The 19830-nt window shown below is 34.2% G+C and overlaps 1 protein-coding gene across 3 annotated transcripts in view; it reads right to left on the reverse strand.

Moving 5' to 3' along the window:
• Window positions 1–19830, reverse strand: part of Nha1 (Na[+]/H[+] hydrogen antiporter 1) — a 118725-nt gene that overhangs the window by 15371 nt on the left and 83524 nt on the right. For all 3 annotated transcript variants that reach the window (XM_073968163.1, XM_073968164.1, XM_073968165.1), the window contains 2 exons: window positions 15676–15921; window positions 11456–11567 (listed from right to left, as the gene is read on the reverse strand). In XM_073968163.1, coding sequence (XP_073824264.1) covers window positions 11456–11567; window positions 15676–15921 — 358 coding nt within the window. The remainder of the gene's footprint in view (window positions 1–11455; window positions 11568–15675; window positions 15922–19830) is intronic.

Here is a 19830-nt window from a genome sequence, read left to right on the forward strand (position 1 = left end):
ATTCACTGTAGTTCTGAATTATTTGATAAATGATACACCTAAAAATATATGAGATTATTAATATATCCATTGTTTTGAACATATATTAACTCTGATATATTGTCAAAAAAGTTCTGAAAACGAGGGGAAATTGGCCAAGAAGTCTTACGTCATTTTAATTAAAAATGGTCATGAAAATTATTTCATCAGTAATATGTCTAAAATAAGGTTTACATCATTGCTAAATAAGAAATTTTCGCTAACATGAACTTTCAAAATTTTGGTCAGGTGGGCCCCCCCCCGAAATGAAATCCTGGCTACGTCCCTGATTGGTAGAATTTGATTAAGAAGAAAGACGAAAGTTTTTGTAAAAAATTTGAAAGATTATATTTCATAACGTGATCCATGGATGGTGGAATGACTATCATGGCCGCCTTGCATGCTGATAGCCGGGGCCTTTATTCTTAGACTAGACAACATAACATATTTTTCACGGTGCCAAAAACGTAAAGTTGCCTCAAATTTTAGCCAAGTGGAACTTCTGTACAAGTGGTGTCGTTAAACAAGCCGTTCGGACATCAAAGGATCTCTCATAAATAACATTAACTAAATATATATTTATTTTTATAACAGGTCTACAAGGAGTAATAGTAAAATCTACCTTCAAAAATAATATTAAGTCTGTTCATACTCAGTCGCTTTTGGTAATAATAGACGGATGGTATATTTCCATAAATTGCAAGCAAATATGTATTTACACAAATTGCTGTGTAATTAACACTTCCAACTCCCAAATGTCTTAACATTTTAAACCAAATGGAAAAATACAAATTATATTTATTAACTTGGAGTTATTGACGCGAATAAGCTGTTAAGATTAAATAAACAAATAAAAATAAATGTAGAAAAACCAATTAGTACACACACCCAGTTATTATTTCAATAAAAAAGAAAAACAATAATCTGATATTGTTCATTTTTTTAAATACTTGTCAATCGCACTAATTGTTAATGTTAACAAGGAGTGTGACAAAGAAATAAACAAAAATGATCTTGAAAAACACAAACACTCACAAAAGAACCAAATTGAGGTGAGTGACAAGTGATTGTCTTTTTGCCCCCTACCCCCTTCGTATGGGATTGGAGCTTATCTATGCATTTAAGTTGAGTACTAAGTAGGTACCGAGATGGGGAGCAGCAGCTTGTATTATCTTTACTATAACTGATAATAATAATACCATTTTAACCTAAATAGAAATTGGAAACATTTCTTAAAAGATATGTCCAAGTGCATTGTTGTTGCATTAATACTGATAAATGGTAGTTAATTGGTATTATCAGTTTGTATTACATATGTAGGTATGTATGACGGGTACTTGTATTCTGACCACAGTGACAAGCTACAAGCGTATTAATTTTGTTAAATATGACATAATCAGTTGTTAAATCTTTATGTATTGACAATTGATTGAATATACTTAGAACATTAATTAAAAACTCAAAATAAAAAATATAGAACAGTGAATTGGTTTGTTGAATAACGCATTTTAAATGAAAGAAAATTGAAAGTTTGATAATAATATTTTGATTTTTTTGTTAGGGGCAAAATTTATTAATATCTAAAGTAGTAAAAAATACGTTTGTGATGTGTGCAAATGTCTTGCATTCCAAATGCTTATACGTCATGAGAACGTCATTGGTTTGTCAACAAACAGTTTAATATTTTAACAAAAATTAAATACACTAATAACTCGATTTGGCACATTGCACAGTGGATCCACCCATTGGCCAAAAATAAAAAAAATAATGTCAACATTTTGGTAAAACATCTAGCAACTATAACAGCTATGACATGGACCGTTTTGAAAATATATTAATTTTTGTTTCATTCGAACGCGATCTTCTTAAGAATAGCTTCAAAATTCGGAACATTTGAGTAATATTTTTTGTTGTGAGTACAACCTATATTTTAAGTGTAAGTAAATATATTCAAAATATCGCGAAACTAATACGTATAGCAAAATATTATAGTGGATTTTGAAGGAGGAGGTAGTAGCTTAACTTTCATTAAAAAATAGTGTTTTAGCGTGTTGTGGAATTGAAGTTAGCTGCATATTTTCTTAGTGTATTTGTAATGCCAATTTGATCATATATTTAAATTTGACCTAAGGTTTTAGTCATGATGCCCATCAGTGCCCCCCCCCCCCCCCCCCCCTCGGGAATAATTTTCCAAAGTTGGTCATGGGTTTAAGATTATTCAGTATTAAAATCAGCTTCCATCTAGTGCCAGACTATAAATGGCGGGTCGCTGACTAAAGCTGCCATAGAATAGGGTTTCTATGGATATATTGGCGTATAACTCTGTTAGCTGGCCACGCACATTAACATAGTTGGCATCAGCGGCAAGATGAAGAAATCTTCTTCCAAATTTGTCTTTCGTTGGCGGTACGTGCCTTCCAGGAAGAACACTATAAGATGTATATTAAAAATTTTACCAATTGTCAGGCAAAAATTTTGATTTTTTTAATCCGCTAAATTGGTTGGATTTTACGTTGTTTTGGAGATTGTTTTGTTTCCCAAAGCCTATTTTTCCATCATAAGATAATCGGGACCTTTATTCATGTTTTGTATTAACAGCATAAAACAATTCTTACCGTATACCCCCTCCAGAGGGGAAAGGGGGAGAATGTTACGCTCGTGGTCTCTTAAAACACTATTCGCAGCAGCACAAAGCTGTAATCGGCGCATTGGCTTGATTTTTACACTCTAAATTTTTTTGGCCGCTTTCTCCATACAAGTGGATCCACTGTGGAGGTACGTGCCTTCCAGGAAGAACACTATAAGATGTATATTAAAAATTTTACCAATTTTCAGGCAAAAATTTTGATTTTTTTAATCCGCTAAATTGGTTGGATTTTACGTTGTTTTGGAGATTGTTTTGTTTCCCAAAGCCTATTTTTGCATCATAAGATAATTGGGACCTTTATTCATGTAGTTTTGTATTAACAGCATAAAACAATTCTTACCGTATACCCCCTCCAGAGGGGAAAGGGGGAGAATGTTACGCTCGTGGTCTCTTAAAACACTCTTCGCAGCAGCACAAAGCTGTAATCGGCGCATTGGCTTGATATTTACACTCTAAATTTTTTTGGCCGCTTTCTCCATACAAGTGGATCCACTGTGCATTGGGGTGTCAGTTCTAGTTTTTTTATTTCAAAAAATTCAATAAAGGTCCATGTTTTGGTACAACTAGTCGGCGCAACTAGCAACGCTCCTTAAACATCCAATCATTGAACTGTAATGTATTTCCACAGAAAAATAGAGAAATATAAAGGAAAAATTGAAAAAACCAAGACAATGGTTTTGGTGTATGAACATTACACAATAGGTTACCACTCAAGCTGTTTAAGGGGAACTTATTCCACCTCATTGAAATTTAGTATCCTATGCCTATGGTCTTGTAGAAACCTTTGTAAGATTTCATTAATTGGTACACGGTCCTCAGTTAGAATATAAAAGAACTTCTCCGAACAGTTAATTTCTAAATGAGGTTTCAGTAAAGGAGACAGCATTTCCTGGCACTTTCTGCAGAAGGTTTACGAGACGCGAAAGTGAATAAAGATAGCATAATATACACAAAACGTCTCATGTATCTTGCTCATGCAAATGACATTGACTTCATGAGTCGAACTTTGAAAGATTACTTTTACAAAAGTCGAAGAAGTACCTGCATAAGTGCGTTTTGCAGTAGACGACAATTGGACCAAGCTGCTAGTATCAACACTAGGGTTATGACTTTTTTACAACATCGTATCCATGTATAATATTTTGATGAGTTTTACCTAAGATTACATAAAATCCTAATTATAAAGAGATTTGCTAAAAAAGCTTTTATTTTTCAGAACTTTTGATAATTTTTTGAATGCAAATTTTCAACTGAAAACAAGCTATAGGGTACACGACATAACCAAAAGGACATAACCATTTGTTTTTTACTAATTTTATCATCGTATTATCATTTTATATTATATATAACTTTATTTCATATATCATAAAAATTAAAAGTGGCTTGTACCGGACCTTTTTCAATATTTAAATGGGATAATAGTTATTTTAGTTATGAACATGCAAAGGTCATTCTTTCGCGCAACAGGAAATACTATTATTTTTAATTTTATGGTATTTAAAAAAAATCAAAAAATGTTTTTCTTGGTCCGTATACCCAGGGCGTGTGTGGTGAAAAAAGTAGAACACATGTATTCTTATGAGAATTACCGAAATACGTCGAGCGTATACTTTTTGTAAGTTGAACAAATTCAACTATGACAGAAGGTTTTGTATGCATGTATGTGTGTGTTTTGTATTTTGTAATTGCAAAGAAAAATTATTTAACTTACGAATGAAAACATTTAAATAAGTTTTGGTCGCGGATATAAATGTGATTTTGTACTCAACGTATTTGGGTAATACGTACGCTCAGAGAGCGTTGTTGTGGTAGAAAGGTGAAATATTTGTGTACGTCCCGCTGTTTTTTAGGTTTAGCAGTTAGGCATTAATAGGCAAAACTTCATTCATTCACACTACAGGAAATCATTTTTGAAAAAAAAATTTCAAAAAGTCATAACCCTAATTAACACACAAGGCGCAGGTAAACCAATCTCTGAAAATGCATCATGTTTTCAAATGACTTAAAATGAACTTCGAGGTAAGATCAAGGACATAGGGGATTTTTTGCGTCCGAAAAATAAGAATATACGTCGCGGCGGTGCAGGAAACCAAGCTCAACAACAATTGCAGTTTACAGCGTTGTGATAGTTACAACGTACAGACGTGGAGGCGGGCGATTAAATATAATTGTTCCACAAACATCCCAGACGGGGCAAGAGAGACTTCTCTCATTTCAACGAGTACACCCCATATTAGCTCAATGACATTTGACCTACTGTTTATCGCCGTGTCCGAACAGCCTGTCCTAAGACACCACTTATAGAGAAGTTTCACATGGCTGAAAACCTCAGGAAATGTCGCCAACATTACATTCAGTTTAATCTCGCTTGAGCCTGGCCCAAATGCCCCGCATGTATGGAACGTATGGGGTAGCAGTCAGTTGTGGAACTGCCGAGGTAGTGATGCTTAAAGTATACATCCCACTGATAAATAGCTGTACTCTAGATAATAGGCGCAACATTCGACCGCTTTTGGAAGGTCATAACTGTCTGGTTTTGGGGAACTTTAATGCTCTCATGAGTTGTAGCAGTAGGTCCTCTGCAATGAACAGATTGGTATAGTGCTTGCCGAGCAGATTGATAGCTCTACGTTATGCATTGTCAATGAGGAAGCCCTTCTAGAATTAGCGGAGAGTATCACAGTTCGCCAAATATAACCATCGTGTCACCTGGTCTGACAAATGACGTCACCTGGCAACTCATCAGTTCGGATTAAGAAACAGAAGTTCTATATCGATCCACCTTAGTAAATACCCAGCAAAATTTGAAGGAAGGGGTTCCATGCGATGACGTGATTTTATAGCATCTTTTGCATTGGTTCAAACGAAGTCGTGAAAGATCCGATCTTTTCATTAGCATTTGAACCAATGCAAAGGAAGTCGTTAAAGATCCGATCTTTTCATCAGCATTTGAACCCATGCAAAGGAAGTCGTGAAAGATCCGATCTTTTCATCAGCATTTGAATCCATTCCATCGATCCAATAGAGAAGAATTTTGTGTTTTTAATTATACACATTTTTCTAAATAGATAAGATTAATTATTTACAATAGGCTTGATGTTGTCGGAGACTCGAAATCACAACCAACGTTGTTAAAACTCTCGTCGTAATGATAAAGTCATTGCAAAGGGTAGGTGCCAATGACATGCCAAAGCATTGGTGGAAATGACATGCCAAAGCATTGGTGTAAATGACATGGTTTGGGTCCAAAAATGAATAGCATCTTTTGGGGTCCACGCTCATATAAAATTTATCGATGAAGATGCTAAAAAGATGAAATGCCAGTTCACTTGCACCCATGATTGAATGGCATCTTTGGCATCGAACATTTTGCTGGGTATGTATGGTATATGGACGGTACTGTCTTATGTGCAGTTTTATTAAAAGATGTAATACTGTAAACTTGGTCGAAGGAGTAGAATCCCTTAATTTTACCAAAGTTCTCTATAGCTAAAGAAGACTTTACAAAGAACATACAATAATATCCAGAAGCACCGAGGTAGCCAAGGGTTACTCGAAGCCAGCCAACCGATATGATAATTTTTTTTTGACATTTTTTGTATATTTTACTCACAAAACATCAAATTTTGTCAGTTGGGTCCCCCACGAAATGGTCTCGAGATGCATTTCTGACTACGTCCCTGTCCAGAAGTTGTATTTGTAAAATTTGGAAATCAATTTGATTTCGTGTAATTCGAGGAACAGCTTACATGTAACGTAAAAGGGCACTGTCACAGAACTGCCACTTAGATCAGGTGAAAGTAATGAATAATACTATTGAAATAGAATTTTCATCGATTCGTCAAAATTTGACAGTCATATATAAGATTACTACTGTACTATAATAAATTCTATAAAAATGTGTTAATCGTAAAATACTAAGTTGAAGTAATCCCCGTGATTTATAATCCAACCAATTTGCTGTCATCAATCATTTCAAGTTAAGGAATAAAATGAACGATTCTATTGCCTACTAATCGCACAATTGGTATGTCGCGTCTAATCAATCATTCAATGGGCTTAGTGTTTTCCAACATAAGAACCCCATAAAAAATCCAGCGACTATCGACCAATCTTTATAGCATTTCAATTGAATAACAGCTTGATAGTTGCCGTTGGACTTATAGCTAAGAATAAGCCCTAACAAGTTTGATTGTTTGAAAAAATCTATTCGCTTGCTATTAAGTGTGCCTAGTAAAATCACATGGTCCTCTTATACAGATTTGTGTTTGGTTTTGGTGCCACCACTTATGTTATTTTTATACAGATGCAGAAAAGAGTTCAGTTTGAAAACAAGTAAAAATACAAGTCCAGTAACACTTTCAATGAACCGCCATAAAATCCATCATAAATAGTCATAAAATACGAAATTGTTGAAGGAGCATTGTAGCCGTAAAAATGTATCGTCGTAATTGTAACGCTTTTTAAAAATCGTAAAAATGAACATGCAAAACATGGAGGGCATTGTTGAAAGCTTTTCGTCAGAAAAGTTATGGTTCGATTAAGAGGTAGCGGCGAGGTGAAAGTACCTTTTATTGTGATTACTTAGAACTCTGTGCGTTTTTCTTTACATTCATATCTTCTTCTTCTTCATTTGATATCACAAAACGGCATGTATTGTCGATCCAATAAAATTGAGTACTTTCAGTAGTAGATAATTGGAAAGATATTTGTATTTGTGGTATTTTGAAATGATTGTTATTTCCGCAAATTGGCCCATAACCGAAATGTTTGGGGTTATTAAATTGACTAAGTGGATACTTTATATTAAATGCATAATAAAATGTTTATGTCTGATTGTAGACAAAAATTGAAAGTTTTCGCAAAATGTACAAATACACATATTAATGTATGATAGCAACAAGATAAACGTTAATAGAGTGTTGGCAAAACAAACATACATACTCGTATACGCATATACTAATATTTCTGCAATATTAAATAATATTGAATAGTAGTCTTAAGTATTACATATAGATGAATAAAATACATAAGATAGTCACATTCTGTGTTGTCATTTAAAAAGAAATAATCATTCTCATATTGTAATGACGTCTGGAAGCCGCTGGTACAATACTTACTACAGAGTGGATTGACTCTAGAAGTTTTTCATCTCAAAAGTAAACACATTTATTTTTTGTGAATATTAAAAAAATCTGATGACAACATCGAAAGTCGATAACAAGGCATGTTGAATAGGTAAAACATGGAATAGAAACATGTAAGAACGGCGTTAAGCTCAGCCGGGCAGAATTTTTTATACCCTTCACCACGAACTACTAAGCTCTTCCTCTATGTTAAGTTTAGTTCCTTGGAGGAGAATAATATCTTAAGTGATAAGCACTTCAGAAGGAAAATGTAGCAACACTCTTTAAAAGAGCTCACATGGGCATCATCGTTGTTCAATCTCGATTCGAAAATTTGACAAAAAAAGCCTAAAAAACATAAAATTGACCAAAACCGGTTCATGGGGGTTAGACTAAAACCTACAAAGTGATCGAAATTAGTTTAAGCGCACGCCAACTTTTATGTTTATTCACGAATTAAAGTACATTAATTAAGGGGTTTCTTTATAAAACAATTTGTCATATTACAATTTAACGTATAAAGCAAAAAACATAGTCCGTTGCAATTTATCGTGGAATTTTCTCTACAAAAACCTTTAAAATAGTAAGGAATTCGTTTAGGTGCACTCTACTTAAAAGTGAAAAATATGGACTTAGTATCAAGTTTAAGCCAGCATTTATAGAAAATTAATTCTTAATTGGACCTATGTTTTCCTCATTGGAGAAAAAACGCGAAATAAAATTTGTTGCTATAAAATGGTGACCCGCTTTGAGATTAAAGCAGAAAACTACGTCTCCATAATTTTTTAATATGATGGGAAATATACAGGTCCTTGGACACTTTCCGAATACATCTTTGTTTATACAAAACCAATAGTCCACGTATTTCCATAGAAAAAGCACCCCGCACTATAGGGCTTTTATCAACAAAATAATGGTAGGATGTAATTAAACCGTTTTTACCTAAATTTGTCCTTGTCATGTGCATTTTGACAACTCCACACTTTTTAGCTTTTTGTACTTTATAAACATGTGTTACATCGAAATTTTGACCATATAATAAGTGTTATTATCTTAAACATCCTACCATCCACACGGCTGAAAGAGAACTTTCGACATTCAACGGCCAAAAATCGGCGGGTAATATGTCATGGTCCAATTGTTTATATCAAAACCAGTCACAGTCTTATAACAACACTTGCAATTCGCGTTTTTTATCATTTAGGATTCTAAAGGGTCCATTGAGTGTTAATTAGGTTAGATTTGATATTAAGCTTATATTTTGACTTTTAAATAGAGTGCGTTTAACGAATGTCGCACAATTTTTAAGATTTTTAGCAAATTTTCCACGAATTATCGCAGTTATATTTTTATTGACATTAGTTTTCTCTTATTTTGTTAACTTATAATAAAACTAATTGTTTTATAAAGGAAGGCCCAATAAAATCTGTTTTATTCGCGAGTATATACAAATATACACAAATATATTGCTTGCTCTTAAACGAATGTTGACCACTGTATATGGATAGTTTTTTTTTAGTCTGGAACACTAAATTCCAACTAAAAAGCTATTCGCTAGAAAATGTGAATAAAATCTTGAAAAATCTGAAATCGGTTGGTACACTTACAAGGTGGTTTAGGAAAACGTGGACGTATACTGTCTGATTTTTTCTCAAGGGATGTTTTGCACGTATTATAATGTTTTGTACACCAGGCTAAAACTTTAAAAATATCGAAAATCCGTGAGTGCCGTTCTACCTCCAGCAAAGACTAAATACCAAATTTCAGTCATTTCGGTGGAATATCGAGTCAAAAAACTTGAAAATACCGAAAATCGGAGGTACCCATTTATAGTGGCTATTTGAAGACGTGGACCTATACAGACACATTTCTGGTGGAAAGTTGTATACACTAAACGAAGACTAAATACCAGATTGCAGTCATTCGGTGTTGTAATGAAGCTAAAACCTTTAAAATACCGAAAATCGGGAAGTACCGTTCTATGGGGCTATATGAAGACGTCGACCTATGTATATCCAAAAATTTCAGGTGGAAAGTTTTACATCCTCTACGAAGAATAAATACCACATTTCAGCCATTTCTGTGTGATAATGAGGCAAAAACCTTTAAAATAGCGAAAATCAGGAGGTATCATTATATGGGGACTATATGAAAAGGTGGTGGTGTATACCCCGATATAGCCCACTTTCAATACCAAACATCCTGGGAGTAATATACACTTCTGTACCAAATTATAAAGCTCTATCTTAAAAATTGCGAGCTGTATCTTGATTTCAACAGACAGACGGACGAACGGACAGATGGACATGGCTATTTCGACTTAGATTTTTTAGATGATCAAGAATATGTTCATATACCCTATAGGGTCTCCGACGGATATTTCGATGTGTTACAAACGGAATGGCAAATTTAATCATATCCTTCATATTATGGTTGAAAATTAAATGAAAAATTAAAAATAGAATAAAAAAATAGAAGGATTTGCTTACATCTCAGGGCCAAAAAAGTGGGAAGGTCGGCGCGTATATAGCCCTCATAAAACTGTACCGCCCGTTTTTCGGTATTTGTACGCCACATTATTGCCACATTATCCAACCGAAATAGATGATATATGGTATTGAATATATTCCTATATATGACCAGAAGGATATAGTGCTGGCTCTACGTTTTGCACGGTCAATGAACACATCCTTACCAGAATTAGCGGAGAGTGTCACAGTTCGCAGGATATAATCATAGTGTCACCTGGTCTAACAAATGAGGTCACTGGCAACCTGTCGTTTCTCTTGGTTCAGACCATTTCCCCATAATTTTTTTAAAAGGAAAACTAATTGGCCAAGTTCACTGATCACCGATTCAGGCATCTGCCCAACCCATCTGATGTTCGGGTAGCCGAGAGAACGTTCAGAGACATCATCACTGCTGCAGCCGCTATATATCTGCTGGTCAAATACTCGAATTGGGACCAAATTTCCCAGCAGAGGCGGTGGGTTTAAAAAATGTGCATGGTGTGCTTCGTCGATCCAACCCAACGGAAGTTAACGGGTTGGTCGTTGACCCTAAGCGTAATAAGTGGATAAAAAACCGGAAGTGTTTGGAGTCGGAATTAGTGAATTTTGGGCAGTGGTTAAGACACTCTCGAACCCTATCACGTTTGGTGATGTTACCACTACAATTTACAATGGATGAATGCTAAATCATCCAAAAGCGTTGGACCCTTATGGAATATCCATGGTAATGCTGAACCAGCTGGATATATCGTGAGTTGAGTATCTCAATAAAGTTCTCAATCTGTTGCTAGCCACTCACATCGTCGCCGAAGTCTGGAAATGGGCAAGGTGACCCCCCGCTACTCAAGTCAGGCACCGATCGCATTTAGAGAATTTTGGCGAAAATGCGCCTTTGTTTTTTGACATCCCCAAATGGTTAAGCTTTTTTAAGTTTAGTGCTACTGCAAAATTCATACGACTTGTGCAGGATGACATTGTCTGTCAAGTATGGAAAGGATCTCACCGAGTCGATGTAGTCTGACGTGTGAAATATTTTACATTCTGTTGGATAAGTTCCTTTGTTACTAAATACGCATAAAATAATAATAAATATTATTGAACAGATTTTACTTAGTACATACATACATACTTCTAAGATATAATTTCTTACTTACCATAACTTTGTAAGGAACCATGATCCGATTCAGCGTCATAACCAGGGCCAGGATTAACTAGAATACTTTTTCTCCTAACTGGGCCAATTTCTGTGTGTGAATGCACAGATGTCTAAAAATAAATATATTAGATTTGAAAGATATTTTTATTATTCCAAAGTTTTAATTAGCTTCATAAATTTGTTTAAAAAAAGAGTCACAAAAACTAAAAATGTTGAACAAAATTTGAGAAATTCAAGAAAACAAAATCAAGACCGCCAACAACAAAACCTTATTTATAAAACATCAAATCTACTATTAACTTCTAGTCATAATGCTTGGAATAAATATCTGCACACACATTTCATGCAACAACTGCATATTTGTTTTCAATTCCCTCTTTATTATTTTCCACTTCAACAGTGTTTTATATCGAATTTCAACAAAATTGTATAAATCCATGTTTTCAAATAGAAAATAAATTAAGTTTATAATAATTTAATAATGGTACATTGCGGTACAATATGTTTTTAGAAGTGTGTATAAAACAACAAAACACACACAAATGTTTTCAATTCTATACATATACTATACGCCACAACAACAAAAACTAAAACACTAATTCCCAATTCTATGCAAATGTGCCAAAATACATTTCACAATTCAATTTTGCAAAAATCTCTTCCTAATTCACATAGTCATTTTATTGGAAAAAAAAACTAACATGTACATATATTTTACCTACTCGTACTAGCGGGTAACAAGGCAAACATCAAATTATTTAAAATAAAATTTATAGTCTGTGGCGGAGGCATAAAATCATTTGTTTAATAAATATTATTGGAATTGGAAAAGTGATAACAAATAAAAACGTGTTTTGTGGTGTATTTGAAAGCTTTTTCAGTAACATATTTTCGTGGGGAGGGGATATACAGAACAGAATTTGAAGTCCTGATTCCGTATTGATAATGATGACAATAATAATGTTAAATTAGGCCAGGTTTGGATACCGTAGCCATGGCTTAAAACGGCATAGAGTAATAACTTCATAATTAATCACTTTAGCTGCACTCCAGAATATTTTTGCTAGAAAAGTGTTTCCGTACTCCAATATAGCAACATTTTTATCCAAACTTAAGAGAGTGAAGACAAAAAAACGTTCTCTTTTCTTATCTTTTACTAGACAAGTTTGGGTGAATTAGAATTGGTTGCTATCATCTGATTTGCTGATACGTTGACATTTCAGCTAGAGTTTTTACAAATTCTAATTAAAAGCAATATTTGAAAATTAGTTCGTTCGCCACTATTACAGTTAAAAAAAACGACAATTTATCACAAAGCGAATTTAAATTTGTTGTCCTTGTTATGTTAAGATATTATGTCTATTCGATAACTCAAAAATTTGTACAAACTTTTACAAAATGCTTAAGCAATCAAATGCTGTTCTATAAAAAACTTGTTCAGTACAAAAGGCCGAATTGAGAGAAAAAGTTTTGGCAACTACTTTTTACTTGCTAAGTTATCGCCGATGCATCTAGCTTTATTATTGCATGATGTCAACAACAGTAAGAAATGTCAACCCTCTTTTTGACAATCAGGGAAGAACAAAGTTGTAACCTTAACATTATTATACCATGGGTAATTTCAAGCTGCTATTTGCCTAAAATGTCGGTAATTATAGCAACCGGTAGAAATTGAGTTGTTGACTATGGTTGTGTACCACAACTAAAAGCTTCTACAATTTTCACCACTAGTTTGTATTTTTAACTAAAAACGTTTCCGTACTCCAAAAATTTGCAAATTGTTCACTTATCTTTAAACAAAAATGATGCTGAATAGGGTTGTCTTTTTTGCTCGAATTTGGCGTGCAAAAACGTGTAACGTTTTGGCTGGCTTCTGATTGGCTGATACGCTGACTATGGCATTTCTTCCAGTTTTTTGACGTTTCTCCAATTTTTCGTTGCACTTTTTTTCAAAAAATTTGGATGTGTTGGTAATTTTTGGTATAGCCATGTAAAAAATATAAGTCGGTTTTGCCCACAGTGACTGTCTCAGCCTTTGACATAATGAAATGAAGCAAACCCAGTATGGATGGTTTTTCAAAACTGTTTCTGCTGTAATGAGTACTGCGAGAACTATACGAAATAAAGTTTAAATATGTTACCGATAAAATCCATCTTTGAATTTGAAGTTTGGAAAAACGATTACGATGTGCAAAGATTGAACTAATTGAGGGCTCCCTTTAAGATCCATAGGTTTTTTATAGCTTTAGAGTGAAAATGCTGCTGTGAAAATTTCAAAACGATGTCCCTAAGCGGCACATTTGCAAAAAACGTTGCAATTTTATGTAGGAGTTACACGAAATAGTGAACAGATATAGTCCATATTAGAACAAGATTTAAATTTGAAAGAAATATTACGGTGCGCGAAGGTTGGACCAATATCAATCACTCCTTTCGAATGTTATCGTGCTTATCAGGCACTTCATTGGTTTTTTAGATCTTTTGGGCAATTAAGTCGGGAAGCTTGGACTTGTCACGGAAAACAATATATCGCTGTGAACAGGACCACAAGAAGTACTTTCGGTACAAATATGAAAACGATCCTCGAACAGCGAAACTGCACTTAAGCAAAAATGTTGACATTTGTGAGAGAGATACCCGAGAGAAGTTTTACGATGTACAAAAGTTTCGGCCAAACCGGATACTCAATTCCTAAGTTTTCGTGCTCAGCATTCATTTGAGTTGGTGCTTTTGGGACATTATCTCAGGAAGTATGGACTTGTCCCCGGAAAAAATGTAACGTCGTAAAAGTGGTCGTATTGAGACGGACTCCTCGGCCGTGATGAGACGGACCCTTCGTCTCATCATAAGAGCACAATGTGCAACCACAACAACGAATATAAAATTATCCACTTTTTCATGCAAGAAAAAAAATTCACAGTTTATCTACAAAACTGTACATACTTCCGGCTTTAAAAGATCCTATAATTTTAACAGTTAAGTTAGATCAGCCACTGCATATTTTCTTGGTCAACTACAAATCTATCTGACTCCGTTTACATAAAATAGCTTACATACGAAACAAAACAGGCCGTAAACACAACCTGCTGTAACACAATTTAGGACAATACGAGAAGTGTTCCTAAACTCCACAAAACGTTCCCATCAACATGCTTTTCGCCCATTATTTCAAAAACCTCAGAAAAAGTACCAGAAGATGACATTTTTAGCTTCAAATTAGTATGCAAACATGTCGCTTATTTCTAGCGGTAGTAGGGTTTTCCTGCAATATTAAGTAAAATACACTAAGGATTTCGAAGCTGAAAAACGTCATCATGTGGTACTTTTATAGCGGCTCTTAAAATAAAGGACCAAAAGGACAATGAAGGAAGCGAGTTAGAAGGTCTAAGTGCTCTACGAAAATAATCCCCATTCGATTTGACTGAAGACATGTCATCTCAAAAATAAGCTAAAGCAACAGTGAACAATGATATACCGCTAATTCCTGATGGCCCACAAGGTCTCTAGCAAAAACTTCATCACGCCATAACGCGGAAGTTCGACTCACGGCGGATCTGTCCTTCGGGGTTCTTAATATACTCACCAAGGCGTTTCATCCCCAGGAGGAATTTTCCGTGCCCCAAACTTTCACCTCCATTTTGTTGCACAGTGTTATCAAAAGTCCTTTAGAAATCGCTTTCGGTGAAGGAACTTTTCTGACAGAATATTAAGGGTCTATTTTGTCAAAAAAGTTTTTTTTTGTTATAGCCTCAGTATGTACGCTAAAACTAAGTCAATTAAAATCAATCAGAGATTCATAAGGCCAGTTTCCATTGAAATAGAATTGAGTTATCAATGCGTGTTCAAGTGATTTAAATGGATATTAATAAACATTTATTGTTGACTTGTTTTAATGTTGATGTTCTTGCTGAACGAATGACAAGTTCTCTAGATTATTTTATATTTTATGGCACTTCTAAATAACTTCAATGACAGATTACTAATAAATTCAATTTAAATCATTTTATAGTATTTACTGTTTAATTTAATTAGCATATCTGAGTAGATAACATAGTTAGAAGAGTTATTAAAAACCATATTAAAGTGTTAATTATCCAAAATTCAATTTGTTAACAATAATGAAGTTTTTGGTCAGAGCTATATTTTTGGAATTCAATCTGTGCTTTTAGTCTTATTACATTGTTATTTAGAGTATATCTAATATTATCTAGGACTTACCTGTGATATTTTTCTTCGGGGATTTTGCTCGAAACCTGGATTATCATAAGCTCCGACACTGCTGCGACTTTCGTGAGCTGGATCTGAGATAATACTGACGCGTCGTTTGGGTTGATTGTCTATCACCATTGTATTTTTGTTTGTTCCATTGGTAGCATCGTTAACATTGGGAATGCCCGCATTCCCTCCACCTCCAGAGGATCCATTTGGTAGATTATCTGAATTTTCATTCATATTTTTGTGATGCTACAAATAAAAGATTAAAAAAGGATGAAATAATAACAAAATATTTACAAATTGGCGGTAGCTAGTCTACCTCTTTAAGAAAGAAATAATGAAAAATAACTTAAAAAGTAATAGTGTTTAGCGAAATACATATTATCGGCATACTTCAGCTAAAGTCCCTATGTTATTGTTTTAAATGTTTAAAAACAACCAAGATTTTACATAGATTCTTCGAGAGACGGCAGTGAAGACTATAGTCTCGCTTATTGCCGCATATTAAAGCATCTGGCCTGCAGTTTCACACAGCTGGACAATTCGGATGAAATCTAAATGTTTCAACATCAAATTTATTTGCGTCCATGTCTCCACTGAAGATAACGATATGCAGATCAAATATATATACATTTTACGATTGGAAAGGAGAATATCTTTGGTTCAATAGTTGGAAATTCAATAATCTCCACAGTAAAACATCTGACAATGCAATGAGGCTAATAGACTCCGCGACGACAAGAAGCAACAAGTAGTTAGCAGTACCAAATTTAAGCATCTCGACATTCATTTACGTAGATGGAAGACATTCATCGAGTGTGTTGCATGTACAATCGTTCCGAAGAGCAAAGATACACTCGGTACATACCCGATTAAACGTAGCAAATAAAGCATGGAAATTGGGCACCGATAAGTTGCAATCGCAAGAGGTTTTAGGTAAGGGTACTGTCTTTCAAGTGACAAGAGGTCAAGATCCTGTTGGTAAAGCTTATATGAGATGCAAACATTGAAAGAAATAACACAATATATGGGGATTTCTGAGTGAAATCGGGCATTTTTTGAAAAAGTGTTTTTTTATTTCCTTTATTTTTGCTGTGTTGATGCTGCTCCTAAGCAAACTATTTCAGTATATTTTCAGTTTGTTTGGATAGCGGTTCCAGAGATATAGCGCTTTGAAAAAGTCGAATTCTTCAAAAAGTATATGCAAAGAAATACTCATAACTTCTTTAATATTGGTCCAAATATAATTTTTTTTTGTATTTTTTGTTTTTTATCAGCAATCTTATAAAAAATAGAAAAAAATTCTACCGTGAGCTAGGATGGAAATTTTCTCGATTTAATATTTAAATTTAATTTCTATCAATGACTAGCAGACCCCCGTCCGCGTTGCTGACCCGTCGTAATGAGATTTTATGACTACTTTTTATTTTATTGGTATTTTCTACCTCACTTCTTCTGTCCATTGTCAAACCGAGGAGGATTTTAAATGTATCTACATATTTTGTCTGTAACCTTTCTATTTTTATAAGGACATTGTCGAATTTTTTCGCCCATTGATGCTGTTTAGGATTTATTATCGTCCATGTCCCCTATCTTTTTACAAAACTATCTTATTATAAAAGTTATAAAATGGTTAAGTCGAATTCTCCCGCTTAATAAAACTTATATGTTTTAGTTTTTCATGGCTGATGGAACCTCACCATTTACGGAAATTTGTAAATATATTGCTTTTCTTGGTTGGAGGCGCAACCACTGTTGTCTCGAAAATTAATTTGCAAGCAGATGCACTCATAAGTTTAGCAAATATGGCGATTATAAAAAAATAAGCCCCGGAAATTCGTCTATAAATAAAGGTCATTTTCTGAAAATTGCATGCAATTAGGCTCCGATGTTGTAAAAAAATAATGTATTGAAAAGAGTGGGCGTGGTCATTAGTTTTTCAATATATAACATATTTAAAAAGTGGGCGTGGTCCAAAATTTGGCTGCAAATGTAAACCTGGTATACACACAACCCCATGGCCTACCCAAAATTTATGCTGAAACTGATATAATCATAGGTTTGGCTTATACATATAGCGTTTAAAAGAAATGTGTGGGGAAGGTACCCCTCCTCCTCCGAAAATCATAAAATATACATAACAACGGCAAACCTTGAGCTTTTTGTGCAAATTTCATGGAAATTTGTTCAGTAGTATTGGGGATATAATATCTTTAGGCTCCAAAGAAGTAATTGGATTGTAGATTAATTCGTAAATGTTTAAACCGATACATTCATAATATTTGCAAATATAGCATTTTTTTTAAAAAAAATATCCTTCCCAATGCAATATTTTTTAAAAACCGCGACCCCCTGGTATTCAGTAAAATATGTAGACTGTTTCGGGGCCATCCCTTACAATTTCAAGAAAATCGGTTCAGTAGTTCGCAAATTAATTTCTAAACCGATACATTCGTAATTATTGTAAATATACCATTTTTTAAAGAAATAGCGTATATGGGAAGTATCCCGTGGGCGTAAAATTGGACGTGTTCAAATTTTCTTTGCATAAACACCTAAGTCGGGTTATGGCGAACATTTTACAGAAATAATTATCCAACTGATGCCAACTGATTTATATAGGTTGTACTTGTACTTTTTGTATAGAACTACGATTAATTGCAAAAATGTTAAGTCCAATTTATTAGCTGGATTCTAATTATTACTATTTTTTTAAATTTGTCAATAAAATGTTTCCTTTGAAACACATGTCATCTTACAAATAAAAATATTTTTTTAACATTTTTAACATAACAGAGAAGTGGATACTTGTCTTGCAGCCACGGTCAGTCCGTCTGTTGAAATCAAGATACAGCTCGAAATATTTAAAGTTTGGTACAGAAGTTTCTACCTGGGCTTCGGAGTCGGAGTCTACGAGTCGGAGTCGAGCAATTTTGCTGGAGTCGGAGTCGAAAAAAATAACTCAACTCCGACTCCGGGCAAATTTTTTTTCACGTTATAGAAATATAACATTAAATTTTGAACAAGAACATTTTTTAAAAATATTTATTTATTTTAAAACAAATGTATAAGAAAACATATATGCAAACGGTATATTATACTAAGTTAAGGGACAATTTACAGGATATTTACTATCCTCTGAAGTGTAGTCTAGTCTTGCAAACAAAAGTAAAGTTTTTTTAAGTAAAGTAAAGTTAAGAAGTCTTACTGGTCTTCTCACAAAGGTCTATTAGTATTCTCGTCTTGTTTTTATGAGAAGTCATCCTTGTCTTCTATTAAAGACATTGTGATCTCTATGGGAAATCTTACTGAATACCCTGTGACACAAAATGGAAGTCAAGATCTAGGGCTGGAAAAATTCCTGTTCGGAATTTCGGTAAATTTCGCATAATCTATTAACTATATATGAAACTAGGGGACCCGGCGAACTTCGTCTCGCAGTCTGTTAGGTACTGAACTTCATGGCTTTGGTTCAAACCTACATATATTACTGTTATTGCTATCACCTTGTAGCATTCAATTGCAAATATTTCTTTGTTTTGAACTATTTAGAGTGATTTTTGAAGCAAATGCACATAAGACAATTGTACTTTCGACAATTGTCTGTTCATTGAAGAGAGGGTGCTGAGAGGCAATGTGTTTCTATTTTCCTCGAATCTCTCTCCTATACACTGACAATTTCCGCTAGAAAATTAGGCAATTGTTAACCGGGACTATGATATATTATTTAAGGAAATAACACATTTTGCAATGTAGATAAAAATATTCGTTAAAACAGTTGAAGCGAAGTAATATAACGCACCTATAGTTTCAAAATCGATTATTTTCTGAAATCCTTATTTTCACCACTGAACGTGAGATTTTAATCAAGCAATTGAATTCGAAGGAAGGAATAGATCGTAAAGTAGGGTACACACGACCAGTTTTGACTGTCAGTTTTGCTCAAATAATCGGTTGCTTGCCGGTGTGGCCGTTCAATTTTGTCAGTCATCAGACAACCACAAAATATTTTGTTGTTGCTGGACAGTTTGACATTTATCGATACTTCCGAAAAATCGACAGTCAAAACTGATCGTGTGTACCCAGCTAAAGGTTTTTAATTTTCAGAGATTTTCTATAATACACATATATGGCGCTACTTCACTTCCAATGAATTTT

This window comes from Musca autumnalis, unplaced genomic scaffold, assembly GCF_047663935.1.
Source record: "Musca autumnalis isolate F117 unplaced genomic scaffold, ASM4766393v1 scaffold_2, whole genome shotgun sequence".
NCBI lineage: Eukaryota > Metazoa > Arthropoda > Insecta > Diptera > Muscidae > Musca > Musca autumnalis.